Here is a 13412-nt window from a genome sequence, read left to right as displayed (position 1 = left end):
TATAATGCAGGACACATGCATGTGCAGGTGATCAATAATCAGTAAGATCAACACTTTAATATTGCACGAAGTAGTTCCCAGATATATATAAATACGCATATAAAGTTGTATATGAACTTCGATCCAGAAGAACAGCAGGCTTTTTAAACCTACGATGTATGTATCTGGCCACTTTCTTTTCTCTGCTATTAAGATGTATGTATCTTTCGTTCGTCATCACACTCCCATAGTCTCAGACTCTCATCAAGCTGAAAAACAAGGACTGAAAAACCAAGGACTGAATTCGTCATCACACTCCCATAATTAAACACAAAGACTGAAACCAAAACAAACAAAAAAATCGAGGGAGACAGAGAAGAGAGAAGGGAACTCGATCCTTACCGGTGATTGGCTTCACCCAGTGAGAAGCACCGACAGCTGCTGTCGTGTGAACTCGAAGAAGCTTGCACCAAGCTGCTGTCGTGTGAGAGATGAGAGAAACTAGGAGCTGCTGTCCTGTGAGAGATGAGGTATGGCTGGGAGCTGCCGTCGTGTGAGAGATGAGAGAAACTGGGAGCGGCCGAGAGATGGAGATGGAGAGAGAAGAGAACAAAGCAAAAACGCAAAAATGAAGGAAGCGGCTGAGAGATGGAGAGAGAAGAGAACGCACAAAGCTAGGGTTAGTACCAAATAATATAAAAAATTATTAAAAATAATTATATAAATATATATCGGTTCGGTTCGGTAAATGCAGGCGGTTCGAAGTCGTAAACCGAACCCGCACCGCATATAAGCGGTTCGGTGCGGTTCTCTTCAAAAACGACGTCGTTTTGAACCGGTTCGGTTACCGAACCGGATTTTCCGGTGCGGTTCGGTCGGTAACCGCTTCTCTGCTAGTTTCTGCCCAGTCCTAGTATAATTTGACTTATTTTTGATTTGGAGTTCTTCACTAGCCTAAGAACAATCTTGTTATAGTAAATACCCTTCCTTTTTCTAAACAAACCTCACAATGTACAAGATACATAACCCTTGTGAGTTATGAAGCTTTGTCTCCTTCAATACTGTTGTGTCATCATCAAGATCATTGGAATCGTCAACTTCGTAGGAGATCAATGGAGAATCAAATAAGTCCTTCATTTCTGTACATTTATTAAATCCAATACTTTATAAGAGAGGAAGATAAGTATGAGCGAGCAAGTTGGGGGAAACTGGGGACACTTGAATTATAACAATTTCTCTTTGTTTTTTCAAGTTTCTCTCACCAAAAATCCAAGTCCAGAGCTATGTTTTGTATGCATACTTACCAGCATGCTAAAATAGGAATGTAAAAGCTCTTTCCATTCGGGAGTAATTAAGGAAAAGAAAGCTCTTTTAATTCTTGAGTAATCAATGGGCGAAGAAGAGTTTTGTTGGGTTTATGAAGACTGTTAAAGGAAAAACATATTATGTGTCTTCTTCAAAGTGACTGACGGAGAGGGAATCAAGGAATCAGCGATTACCATCAATCAGCATGGATTACTAATCAATCAGTATTTAATGTGATTGATATTTCCGTTATAATTCTATCCCTATATAAAGGGACTATGAAATGAAATGAGTAGACCAATTCCAATTGTATTTTACTTTTAAACGTTATCAGCACGCTTAGAGCAAATAAGCCAAGAGAAAAGAAAACTTTAGCTTTGAAAAAAAAAACCCCAAAACCCAAGAGATTTTTATTTTTTTATTTTTTTCATTTCTGCCGCCACCAATAAAAAAAATTCCTCTAGGTCGGCCCTGCCCAGACCGGCCGAGCACCCCGCCTGCGCAGATCCCACACCTACCCCAGCAACCCAGAGCTGCGCAGATCCCACACCGATCTCGTCTAGCTGCTGACTCGATCCCGCCCGCGTCTACGCTGCCACACACAACATCACCCTGCCTTCAGTTTTCGTCATCGCTGCTTCTAGCCCAGCGCCATCGGCCCCTCCAGATCCTTCTTCCAGCCCCACATATCCTTCTTCCTCCCACAAGCCTTCACCGGAGCCTCATCTGCAACACTGATCCCAACCGCTTGCGGCACCGCCTCCGCCTTGCACTAGAGCCTTACCTGCTCCCCTTCACCGGAGCCTCATCTGCAACACCGATCTACACACATGCCCAGCCTCCATCCTTCGGCCCAAAAGAAGAACAGAGAACCAAAAGAAGAAGAAGACGCGAAGAAAAAAAAGAGAGGTAGAAGAGAAAAAAAAAAAAAACTTGTGACCCGGCCCAAAGAAAAGAGCCCGGCCAACAAAAAAACAAAACAAAACAAAAACAAAAAGAAGCAAGCTTGCCGCCCAGAGAAAAAAAAAAAAAGCAATTCCTAACCGGCCCTGCGACCCATAAAAGAAAAGAAAAGAAAAAGCAGGCAACGAAAAAGAAAAAGAAAAAAACAAAGGCCCCATGGCCCACTGTTGAAAAAAGAGAGGAAGCAGCCCAGTTTTTCTCAAGCCTAAAAACATCGCTACCCACGTCTGCATCAACACGCGCGTGCGCTAGGATTGTTTTGTTTTCTCGAAATCAAGTATGTTTTTATTTTTGGCTGCCTTATTTATATTTCACTTTCCATATATGTATTATATATATTCGTGGAATCTAAAGCATGCATATTCATTTATGTCTACTATTTTTAAGCATGTTTTATACTTTATTGTTTATGTTTTTAGTATATTTTGTTATTGAGCATGTTTAGTTAGATGATTTTGATCATTTCAAGCACGCCTTGTTATTTATGTTTTATATGATTATCTTTAAGCATGATTTATAAATATGTTTAGCATGTTTTATATTTTATTGCTTATGTTTTTATCATGAAATTTAAAGCATGTTTCGTTATTTTTTTTTATTTTACTCATGATATATTATTGCTAATTATTATGTGTAGTATATAATTTGTTGTATATTTGTGAAATTTGAGCATGCCATGTAGTTTATTTTTTATATATGCATAGATTGTTGCTCAAGAAATCATAGAGCACGATGATATCGAACCACGCTCTGTTGCAAAATGTCAACAAAGAGCAAATTGGCCTAAATGGAAAGAAGCAATCCAGGCAGAATTAGATTATCTGACAAAGAGACAGGTATTTGGTCCAGTAGTGCTAACCCTACCAAGTGTAAAGCCTGTAGGACATAAATGAGTATTTGTCAGAAAGCGTAATGAGAAGAATGAAGTCCTGAGGTACAAGGCTTGCCTTGTGGCTCAAGGTTTCTCACAACTCCCTGGAATTGACTACGAGGAGACATACTTTCCCGTAATAGACGTTATAACGTTCCGCTACTTAGTTAGTTTGGTAGTTTCCGAAGGATTGGAAATTTAGCTCATGGATGTGGTTACTGCATATCTCTATGGGGATCTAGATTCAGAGATATATATGAAAGTATTTGATGGCCTTACATTACCCAAGTCAAGTGACTATAAACCACGGAGTGCTTTTGCAATTAAGTTGAAACGCTCACTTTACGGATTGCAACAATCTGGGCGGATGTGGTATATCCGTCTAAGTGACTACTTGATTGGGAAAGAATATAAGAACGATGAATTGTGCTTCTGCGTATTCATAAAGAAAACAAGTTCCTGATTTGCAATTGTAGCTGTATATGTCGATGATACGAACATAATCGGTACTTTTGATGAAATAAGAGAAACCGTGAGCTACTTGAAATCCGAATTTGAGATGAAGGATCTTGGGAAAACTCGATTCTGTTTAGGCCTTGAACTAGAACACCGAGTTTGTGGAATACTAATCCACTAGTCTGCATATGTCCAAAAGTCAGGCGATTTAACATAGACAAAGCGCATCCTAATAGCACTCCTATGATCGGTTGAAAGTTTGGATGCAAGTAAAGATCCATTTCGTCCAAAGGAAGATGATGAAAAGGTGTTGAGAGCTGAAATTCCCTATCTAAGTGCAATAGGCGCATTATTGTACTTAGCCCCCAATGTACTCGACCAAACATTGCATTCTCAGTGAACTTGTTAGCTAGATTTAGCTCAGCAACAATGCAGCGTCACTGGAATGGTATCAAGAACATTTTTCGATACCTAAAATGAACCATTGACTTTAGACTATTCTTTCCCTACAGAGAGACAACAGGAACCGCATATGGAATTGCAATCCTTAAAGAAAATGTTGATGGCTAAAATGCCACTCACTACACTAAAATGCCAAATGAAGTTTTGGTCGATTTTGCTGATGCTGGATAACTCTCTGACCCACATAAAGGTCGTTCCCAAACTAGTTATGTATTTACCATTGGGAACACTGTGATATCTTGGAGATCAACCAAGCAAACCCTTGTGACTACCTCCTCGAACCACTCATAGATCATTACTCTACATGATGTGGTTCGTGAGTGTATCTAGTTAAGAGAATAAGAGCTATCATTACACATATTTGAGGGACTAGTGGTTTGAGTTCTACCACTAAAGAGCCTACTTGCATTTATGAAGATAATGCAGCTTGCATCGAACAGATGAAGCTAGAATATATCAAGGGTGATAATACAAAACACATATCGCTAAAGTTTTCCTACAATCAGCAACAATAGACCCTCCTTAAGATTCAAGTGAATCAAGTAAGGTCTAAGGAGAATGTGGCAGATTTGTTCATCAAATCACTGCCTAAGGCTATATTTGAGAAACATGTGAAAAGCATAGGAATGCGAAGACTTTCCAAGCTCTCTTGATTAATGTAAAGATCAGGCGGAGGTGTAGACATAATGGGGAGTCTAACACACACATGTCATCCTCAAATGTAAAAAGTGCGTTGTGCTATTTTCCTTCGACTAAGGTGTATTTTTTGTCCCACAGATTTTTTATTGTTATTTGGCAAGGTTTTTAGTGAAGCAACAACTCATGCACCATTTCGTCTTTAACTTGGCACAAGGGGGAGTGCTAAAGGAAAAACATATTATGTGCCTTCGTCAAAGCGACTGACGAAGATGGAATCAAGGAATCAGCGATTACCATCAATCAACAATGATTACGGATAAATCAGTATTTAATGAAATTGATATTTCCGTTGTAATTCTATCCCTATATAAAAAGACTATGAAATGAAATGAGTAGACCAATTCCAATTGCATTTTACTTTTACAAAGACGAGGATATTGTGGGAAAAATGGCTGGGTGTATTTAGAAGTTTTAATAAAAACTAAAAAATTATAGAAAATACTTCAGTACATTCATGTATTGATACATCAAGTAGACTAGGTTCAATACAAATGTAGACTACCTCGGTACAAAGGTAGACTAACTCCATGCATGTCTACCCATGTACTGAGCTAGTCTACCTTTGTATTGAACCTAGTCTACTTGATGTATTGGTACATTAATGTACTGTAAACGATCCCAAATTTATTGGATATAACAAATTTACTGTGTATACTTAAATTTTGATATGTTTCACTACTAAATCAGATGGAATGGGGATTCTGGAATGGATTATGTTTTGTTCGAGTAGGTTGTCTTCAACTCTGTTTGATCTCTTTATCTTTCTTTTGTGGAGTGTGTGGAAACAAAGGAATACTAGAGTTTGGGAAGGTAAAGCTAGGAATGTGGGGGATGTTGGTTTATTTTCCACTTCCAGGCTACAAGATTATATCTATCATAATTCTTGTAATCTTGATCGTGGTAGAGGAGCTGATAGGGAGGTTCGTTGGTATAGTCCTCCAATTGGATGTATCAGAATAAATATAGATAGGGCATTTGTGACTGCTTCTGGAGCAGGTGCCATTGGTTTGGTCTTGCGATACAGTTCAGGAAACTTTCTTGTAAGTAAAGAAAGGCCAGTATGGGGGTCGCTCTCAGCCGGCATGCCGAACTTCTCGCGTGCAAGGAGGCATTGGAGCTTATAATTGAGCAGTCCTTGCAGCCTGCAATTGTGGAGACAGATTCTTTGGTTATTAAACAGCAGCTATCTAGTTCTGGAGTTAACTTGTCTAGACTGGGGAGTATATATGAAGACCTAGGAGTGTTGTTGGAAGCATTGCCTAATGTTCGGATAGTGCATACAAGAAGAGATGCAAATAAGGCAGCTCATCTAATAGCTGCACAAGCATCTGCTACGGGCCAAGCTCTCTTTTATTCTTCTGTTCCTTCTTTTCTTCATGAGGTTATTACTCATGAACTTTGTAATCACTAGCTACTTCTTTTTAATAAAGTTTGACACCGTTCATCTCAAAAAAAAAAAAAAAAATATATATATATATATATATGCAGTTTTTTTTTTGTTTCCAAGTCTACTACATATGAGTATCATGAATTTGATTCTCAATAATTTAGCATGCATGGAATCGAGCATTCTTATCAATCTAGTTTCAAAAATGTATTAACTATCCAAATGATATGGGCAAACAAGAGCAAGTGAAAACCGTTGAAATTTTTTTCAAGAAATCTTGTGATGTATTGTTTTGTTTCGCTCCAATTTCATCATCAGTAGTTCACAAATCTCAACAATTGGCATATGAATATTGACTTGGTCAAGTCCTCAATGACAATCAATTTCCCATTGGCATTTGAGTATGTTCAACCCAACAAGTGAAAAACAATTGAAACATTCTTTGGGTGTCATTGTATTAACTTTAATGATGATTGATGACCATGTGATTTACCGAAACTCTCACATTGAGGAATTGATGATGCTAGTGTAATATGACATTCTTTGGGTCTCGTTTTTTTTTTTTTCAACTGCAGCAATGCAATAGGTAGTCTATCTTGTATAAGAAAAAAAATAGGTAATCTCTTACCAAATATTTATCTCAATTTATTTCAGCAAAAAAAAAAGATATGTACCTTTCAAAAAAAAAGGATATGTATTTAATGAAAAGATATTGTGTATTGTGAATGAAGATAGTTTAAGAAGTTTAGAGTTGTGTTTCTAGTAAAATATTAAAATAAACAAATTAATAGATTATGTATTAAGTAAGAGATGTGTATCTATAATTTAGCAATTTGTGAATAAAATTTCTCTAAGAAAGGCCATTGATTTCGTATTTCATTTTTATTTTTCGTTTCGGCTTTAAATTTAAAGAAACCCTTCCGCAACCCTAGAACCTCACGCAATTCGAAAGCTGCCGCAAACTGTTTCTGCTCTCTCTCTCTGTCTCTCTAATGGCAACCGAAGCACCGGAGCAAGTCCCCGCCGACGAAATCAAATCGATGTCGATCGCTGACTCTGAGTCGCAAGACCAGCCCGCAAGCTCGTCCACTCCATCTGTCCCGTAAGACTCTCATCGCCTTCTTCTCTGTTCTTTCATCTTCTCTATCATTCTTGTTAACTTCAACTCATTGCGAAACTGTGTTTGTGATTATGGTGAAGATTGAGTTTGGATGAGAGGTTCAAGCTACTTAGGGGCATCGCAGAGGAGTGTATCCACGAAGAAGAGCTCAAGAATTTGCTGGCTAAGAAGGCCGATCCGATCTGCTACGACGGCTTTGAGCCCTCCGGGAGAATGCATATCGCTCAGGTAATTGAGCTTTGGAGCTTTCAGTTTACGAATGAGAATTTGTTTTGTTAAGGGATTGGAATCGAAATGTTTGTGTTTATGAGGTGCAAATGCGTTGTTGTGTAGGGAGTTTTGAAGGCAATTAATGTGAACAAGATGATTGACGGAGGCTGCAAAGTGAAGATATGGATTGCCGATTGGTTTGCGCAGCTAAACAATAAGATGGGGGGTGATTTGAAGAAGATTGAGACTGTGGGGAAGTATTTTATTGAGATATGGAGGTCTGTGGGGATGAATCTGGACAGTGGGAAAGTTGAGTTTCTGTGGTCTTCGAAGGAGATCAATGCCAGGTCACATGAGTACTGGCCGCTTGTAATGGACATTGCCAGGAAAAACAAGCTTCCGAGGATCATTAGGTATCTAAAATTTTGGATTACTATTGTACCAGATCTGGTGAATTTCGATATTTAATGTACTGTGCTTCTAATGTTCAGGTGTGGTCAAATTATGGGTCGAACGGATCATGAAGAGTTAACTGCTGCCCAGATCTTCTACCCGTGTATGCAATGTGCAGATATTTTCTTCCTGCAGGTGCTTACTATTTTACTTTTGGATTTGCATTGGGGGATATTTTTTGGCATTGCCTTGTGTTTGAGACTGAATGTAGGTTTCGCTTCATCACTTTCTGAATGTTTTATGGATTAGGAAGAAGTCATGCTGGTTTTAGGGAGTAAAACATATGTTAGTTCCACTTATTGGACGATATTTCAGTATATGCACTTCAGTTCTTGCACTCATTTTTAAAAGCTTACATAAATCAATAAAAACTGCAAAGGGCAAGAAGCTCATAAAGCCAATTAGAGGAGGCCAACTTGGCTGTCTGACATGGTACTGAATTATCTATTAGCTAGTTATTTGTTTTTCTGATCTGACATCTGAACATAGCACTTATATAAGGAACACTGCTTGGTATTTGTTATACGGCTCAAATATAAACCATTATATGATTTTCGGAGCTTTAAAGGTAGGATTAACCTACTCTTAGGTTCACCCCTGGTAACATATCTTGAACAACTAATCCAGCAGGTATTAGACTTCCAGTTTGCTAACTTGGTTTTATAGGAGAACTGTTGTTAATAAAACTAAAAGGGAGATGCTTAGTTTAATGAGATATGTCGAGTTGTCCACTCATACACACTGTATACAGTGTTCAGATTCTCTTGTGTAATTTGTTCATTTCTTCGAGTATTGTTGTCCTACCATCTATTTAGTCCTCACTAGGGTTTGGATTGCCACAACCACCTACATTAGCGTGGAATTAGTATTAACATTGCAAGTTTGTGCTGCTTCAAGACTAAGTGTGATTCATTATATTCTATTATTTTCTGATCTTCCATGTATTTTTATGCTTTGATTTTCCAGTCTTAGCATATAACAGTGTTCATCAAATAACAGATAGATGTTTTCTTTGACATAAAAAGAAGAGGAACATATTTATATTGAAATTTAACCAACACTGATGATATGTGAAATCTTTTTTCTTATATAGGCTGACATCTGTCAACTCGGTATGGATCAACGTAAAGTGAATGTGCTTGCACGAGAGTACTGTGATGACATCAAGAAGAAAAACAAGCCCATTATCTTGTCACACCGTAACATCCTAATTCTGTTACAGCTATTGCAATGATGATTTGCTCATGATGAGTAAAAGTAGCAACATGTTTTTTGTTATTATATGCTGTTATATCAGAGTAGTAAGTAGTAACATGTTTTATGCTGTTATATCAGAGTAGTAAGTAGTAACATGTTTTTTGTTATTTTGCTCATGATGATTTGCAGATATGCTACCTGGTTTACAGCAAGGGCAGGACAAAATGTCAAAAAGTGATCTATCCTCCTCCATATTTATGGAAGATGAAGAGGTGGGTTGGTACTAATGTTTACTAAACTTGCATTTTCAGGCAAGTTAGAGTTAATTAACCTCTACTAGTTGCCAATGAAATGGAATGGAAAATATTTATGATTTAAATTTTGGTAGCTATTCTTGTATGCCACTTGAAATGGATTAATTTTAATAATTCAATTTTTGATATTTGTTACTGAATTCTAGGCGGAAGTGAATACAAAGATTAAGAAGGCTTACTGCCCTCCAGAAAAGGTTGAAGGCAATCCCTGTTTGGAATACGTACAGTACCTCATTTTTCCTTGGTTTCATGAGTTCACCGTAGAGCGCAGTGAAAAGAACGGTGGAGATAGGTAAGTCACAGGCTCAAATTAGTTTTAGTCTGGTGGAAGTTCCCCTACCAAATTCAATTTCCCTCACATTCTGCTGAGAGTGCCGTTTTTAAAAACCTATGGTTGTCTTGAGCTATCTTCCATAGTGATATTTTCCTGGATTGGTAACAAATGCTCTGTTTGTGCCATATTCTTCAGGACTTTCACAAAGTTTCAAAATTTAAGTGATGCTTATGCAAAAGGTGAGGTGCATCCTGGAGACCTCAAACCATCTTTGGCAAAAGCATTGAACAGAATACTGGAGGTAGGTTCATATGTTTATGTCATGTGCACTTCAATTTTTCTTTCTCCTGAATTCAGGTTCCAATGCCATACTCTCAAAAAAGTATTGTAGTTTATTTATTAAAAAAAATAATAAAAAACTATCTGATATAGGATCCTTCTCACTAAAAAAAAAAAAAATAAATAAAGAAAACAAAGTTGATCGTTCATTTAAGAGTTTACGCCCTCATTTGTAGGATCAAGATCTTTTGCTATTACAATATATAGTTGACCTGTTGTGTCTGTGTGCACTTGCTAAGGAGCTGAGCAATTTGTACGTGTGCCTTCTTGTTTATTTCTGCTAGGGTTAACTTTGTTTTTCCTTTGTACAGCCTGTACGATCCCATTTCAAGAACGACAAAGCTGCCAAACAGCTATTACAAAGTGTAAAGGTACATTTAGGTTTTACCTTTGGATTAAATATAATGTGCTTGGTACATAATTCTAAATTATAAAATCTGATGTTGCGTCGATATCAGTTTATTGATTGGAAGAAAAAATAAACCTTGTTTTTCTTTGGTTTTGTAGAATTATAGAGTCACCAGGTGATGACAGTAATGGAGCTAGGACTTCTCACCGCGCTCACTTGCAATAGTGGGGTGTAAAGACCCGTGTCTTCAGAGAAGGGGAATTCTTTCCTTTGTGCTCATCTTGAAGCGTTTTTGGTTCAGGGTTTATTGACATTGTAGGGAAAATATACTCTCAGAGAAAAGAATCAATATCCTGTGCTTTTAATTTGATTTCCGTTTCATATACTGAACAAATGACATGTTAACGGAATTTCACATATATCAAACTTTTCTAGTTTCATAGTTTGGTATTTGCTTTTTCTTTTCTTCCAAAGAAGTGTCCAACTGTGTCTGGTGAATAAAGAAAATCTTGGTATCATGTTCAAAAAATAAATAAAAATCTTGGTATAAATATGTGATGTTCCAATTCTTTGTATCTTCTGAAAATTCTTAGTTCAAGAATCAAGTTCTTTGTGTTATTTGAAATTTCGTAGTTCAAGAATCCCTACTTGTTTGAAGGGGCGTGAGCCAATGCTATTGAATCTTTCACATTAGTAATGAGTTTTATACCGGGTGTTATCATTATATAACACAAGAAAGGGAACCAACTCTTGCAAGATAAGACTCCTAGAATGGTTTTATTACATGTTCATGACCTTGAGTATGTATGATTCCAAAGTTGAATGAATCGTTAGAAGTACGTCCCAATTATTATGTATTAACTATTAACTGTTATCAATTGCCACTAATGAAATCATGAACCCCTCAAATTCTCTAGGAGCCTCTTCACTTACCCAAGCACTTAACGTTTCTAGAACACCAAATGCCTCCTCCCTCTATATAAACTCTTGCTTCAGTTTGTTCCTCTACCCATCTCTCTCTCTCTCTCTCTCTCTCTCTCTCTCTCTCTCTATCACAACTTGAAAAATAAAAGAATGGCTTCCAGTTCCAAGCTCTTCCTTCTCATAGCTCTTTTGGCCAAGACCATGCCATTCATGGCCAGTTTTGGTCCTTTAATGAATAACCCGCGAATTGGGTCGTACCCCCGGAACCTTGCAACCAGGTTGAATCTGGTTGGAGAATCATCAAACTGCTGGGACTCTCTGCTTCAGCTCCATGCATGTAGTGGCGAAGTTATCTTGTTTTTCTTCAATGGTGAGACTTACTTGGGCCATACCTGTTGTGAAGCCATTCGGATGATTGAGCATCAGTGTTGGCCTGCCTTGCTCGGCACGCTAGGGTTTACCACGCAAGAGACGGATGTACTCAAAGGTTATTGCGACAAAGCCGATCAAATTCATTCTCCTCCGTCTCCACCATCCCCAGCCACCCTCATTTGATGTTACTTGAAGAATTTGATTTTGTTCGTTTGAAATCATCACTCTATGTTCACTCTTGCTAGCTATGCACTATACTTATGTACTAGGGTGTGTTTGGTTTAAGTTATGCCTAGGATTGAAATGAAACAATAATTTTACCTGAGCTTCAAAGTCTATGCAAACCATTCTAAATACATGTAGTTGTCTAATTTCTATTGTAAATCCTAATTCGTTTCTCAATTCCTCTCTTTCACTACTTGAACTAAACCAAATGGTTGACCACTACATTATGATAATTAATCTGGTAATCCCTTACATATGGGAAAAGAAAGTAAGAAACTATTCATTTTCATTATATTCTTGAACAATCATATCCGAATACAATCTAAATAATAAGATATAGCCTATAGGTTTCAATTTGATACTCTGATTATGACCTGAATTCAAATTCTGGCAGATTGACCAAACCGCTTAACTATATAATACAGATTGGTTGGGTTCCAAACTCCTTTAAAAAAAAAATTAATAATATAATAAAAGGGGAAAAATTAAAATGGAAATCATTTAATTCAAAAGCTTGAGATGGGATTTGAAGTAAATCAAAGCAGTCAAAATACCCAAACTACAGCCATGTATCGAACTCTAGAAACATCAAAAAGAACTTAGAAAACCAATTTACTAAACGTCACAAATTAAAAGTACTTAGAAACACTGAAAAGTACATAGAAAACCAACTTATTAGACATCGCAAAAGTACTTGGCAACATTGAAAGTACTTAGAAAACCAACTTTAGACAATTTGAAAAAGGCATTCTAACCATAGTCAATTAAGCTAGTTGCAGCTCTGATAACCAAGTTCACATACTCAATCAACTACTATCCAGGTTACCCGTCTGAGACTGAGAGCAGAAAAGATGAACTTGAACCTGCGACAGTCCCAATACAGTCCGATTTTGTCCCCATATATCTTTCAACTTTCTCCTCTTCACAAAATCCTCTCTCCACTTTCCGATCAAGACATAGCTAGTGGAGGAGCCCCGTTGTTTCAGAACAAATCGATGGTTGGTTTTTGTGTCCGAGTCATAGACAGTCACAATTAACCCCTGACACTTAACCCTATGGGGAAACTTGTCACCCAAGAAAGGGAATTCAGGGTTGTTTATCAGGTATGATGGCAACAGCAGCCTGCTCAAGTTCAAGAGATCAATCCTGGTCAGCATTTTCTTGAGTATCCAAGGGTTAGACAAACACAAATGAGTTGAAACCCCCCAACAATGCTCTTTCATTAACTGCTTACGAGTATAAAATCTCAAACGATTAGCAATCTTGGCAGCTGTGACCTCATTTCTTTGCTTGGTCAACTCATCCACCATGGTACTTGAAGATGAAGATGGAAGGAATTCATAGAACAAAGGTGTCGATGGTGCTGAAATATGGTCTTCTGGGAACGATTTAGTTGGAGGCAAAGATGACATCCTTTCTTTCTCATTTGTATAGTTCACCTGAGGAGATTTGAACTTATGATCAGTAAGTAAGTTGTGGTATGTGAGCAAAAAGAAAACAGAACGTGCACAAA

At 37.6% G+C, this 13412-nt stretch overlaps 1 protein-coding gene across 1 annotated transcript; it reads left to right on the top strand.

The window, feature by feature from the left end:
- Positions 1-7002: 7002 nt before the first annotated feature.
- LOC112180780 (tyrosine--tRNA ligase 1, cytoplasmic) lies at positions 7003-10824 on the top strand. Its single transcript, XM_024319343.2, has 10 exons — positions 7003-7224; positions 7323-7470; positions 7576-7865; positions 7944-8040; positions 8999-9104; positions 9292-9374; positions 9563-9708; positions 9886-9991; positions 10341-10400; positions 10537-10824. The coding sequence occupies exons 1-10, from the start codon at positions 7115-7117 to the stop codon at positions 10555-10557; spliced, it is 1167 nt and encodes a 388-aa protein (XP_024175111.1). The 5' UTR covers positions 7003-7114; the 3' UTR covers positions 10558-10824.
- Positions 10825-13412: the final 2588 nt, after the last annotated feature.

This window comes from Rosa chinensis, chromosome 7 (genome assembly GCF_002994745.2).
Source record: "Rosa chinensis cultivar Old Blush chromosome 7, RchiOBHm-V2, whole genome shotgun sequence".
In the NCBI taxonomy this organism is placed as follows: Eukaryota; Viridiplantae; Streptophyta; class Magnoliopsida; order Rosales; family Rosaceae; genus Rosa; species Rosa chinensis.
Note: the sequence above shows the minus strand (reverse complement) of the source record. Positions and strands in the feature narration are given on the sequence as shown.

Coding starts and splice junctions, on each gene's coding strand:
- LOC112180780 (XM_024319343.2), top strand. CDS start 7,115: ATGGCAACCGAAGCACCGGAGCAAGTCCCCGCCGACGAAATCAAATCG. Junction 8,041..8,998: donor CAGATATTTTCTTCCTGCAG/GTGCTTACTATT, acceptor TTTCTTATATAG/GCTGACATCTGTCAACTCGG. Junction 9,709..9,885: donor GAAAAGAACGGTGGAGATAG/GTAAGTCACAGG, acceptor CATATTCTTCAG/GACTTTCACAAAGTTTCAAA.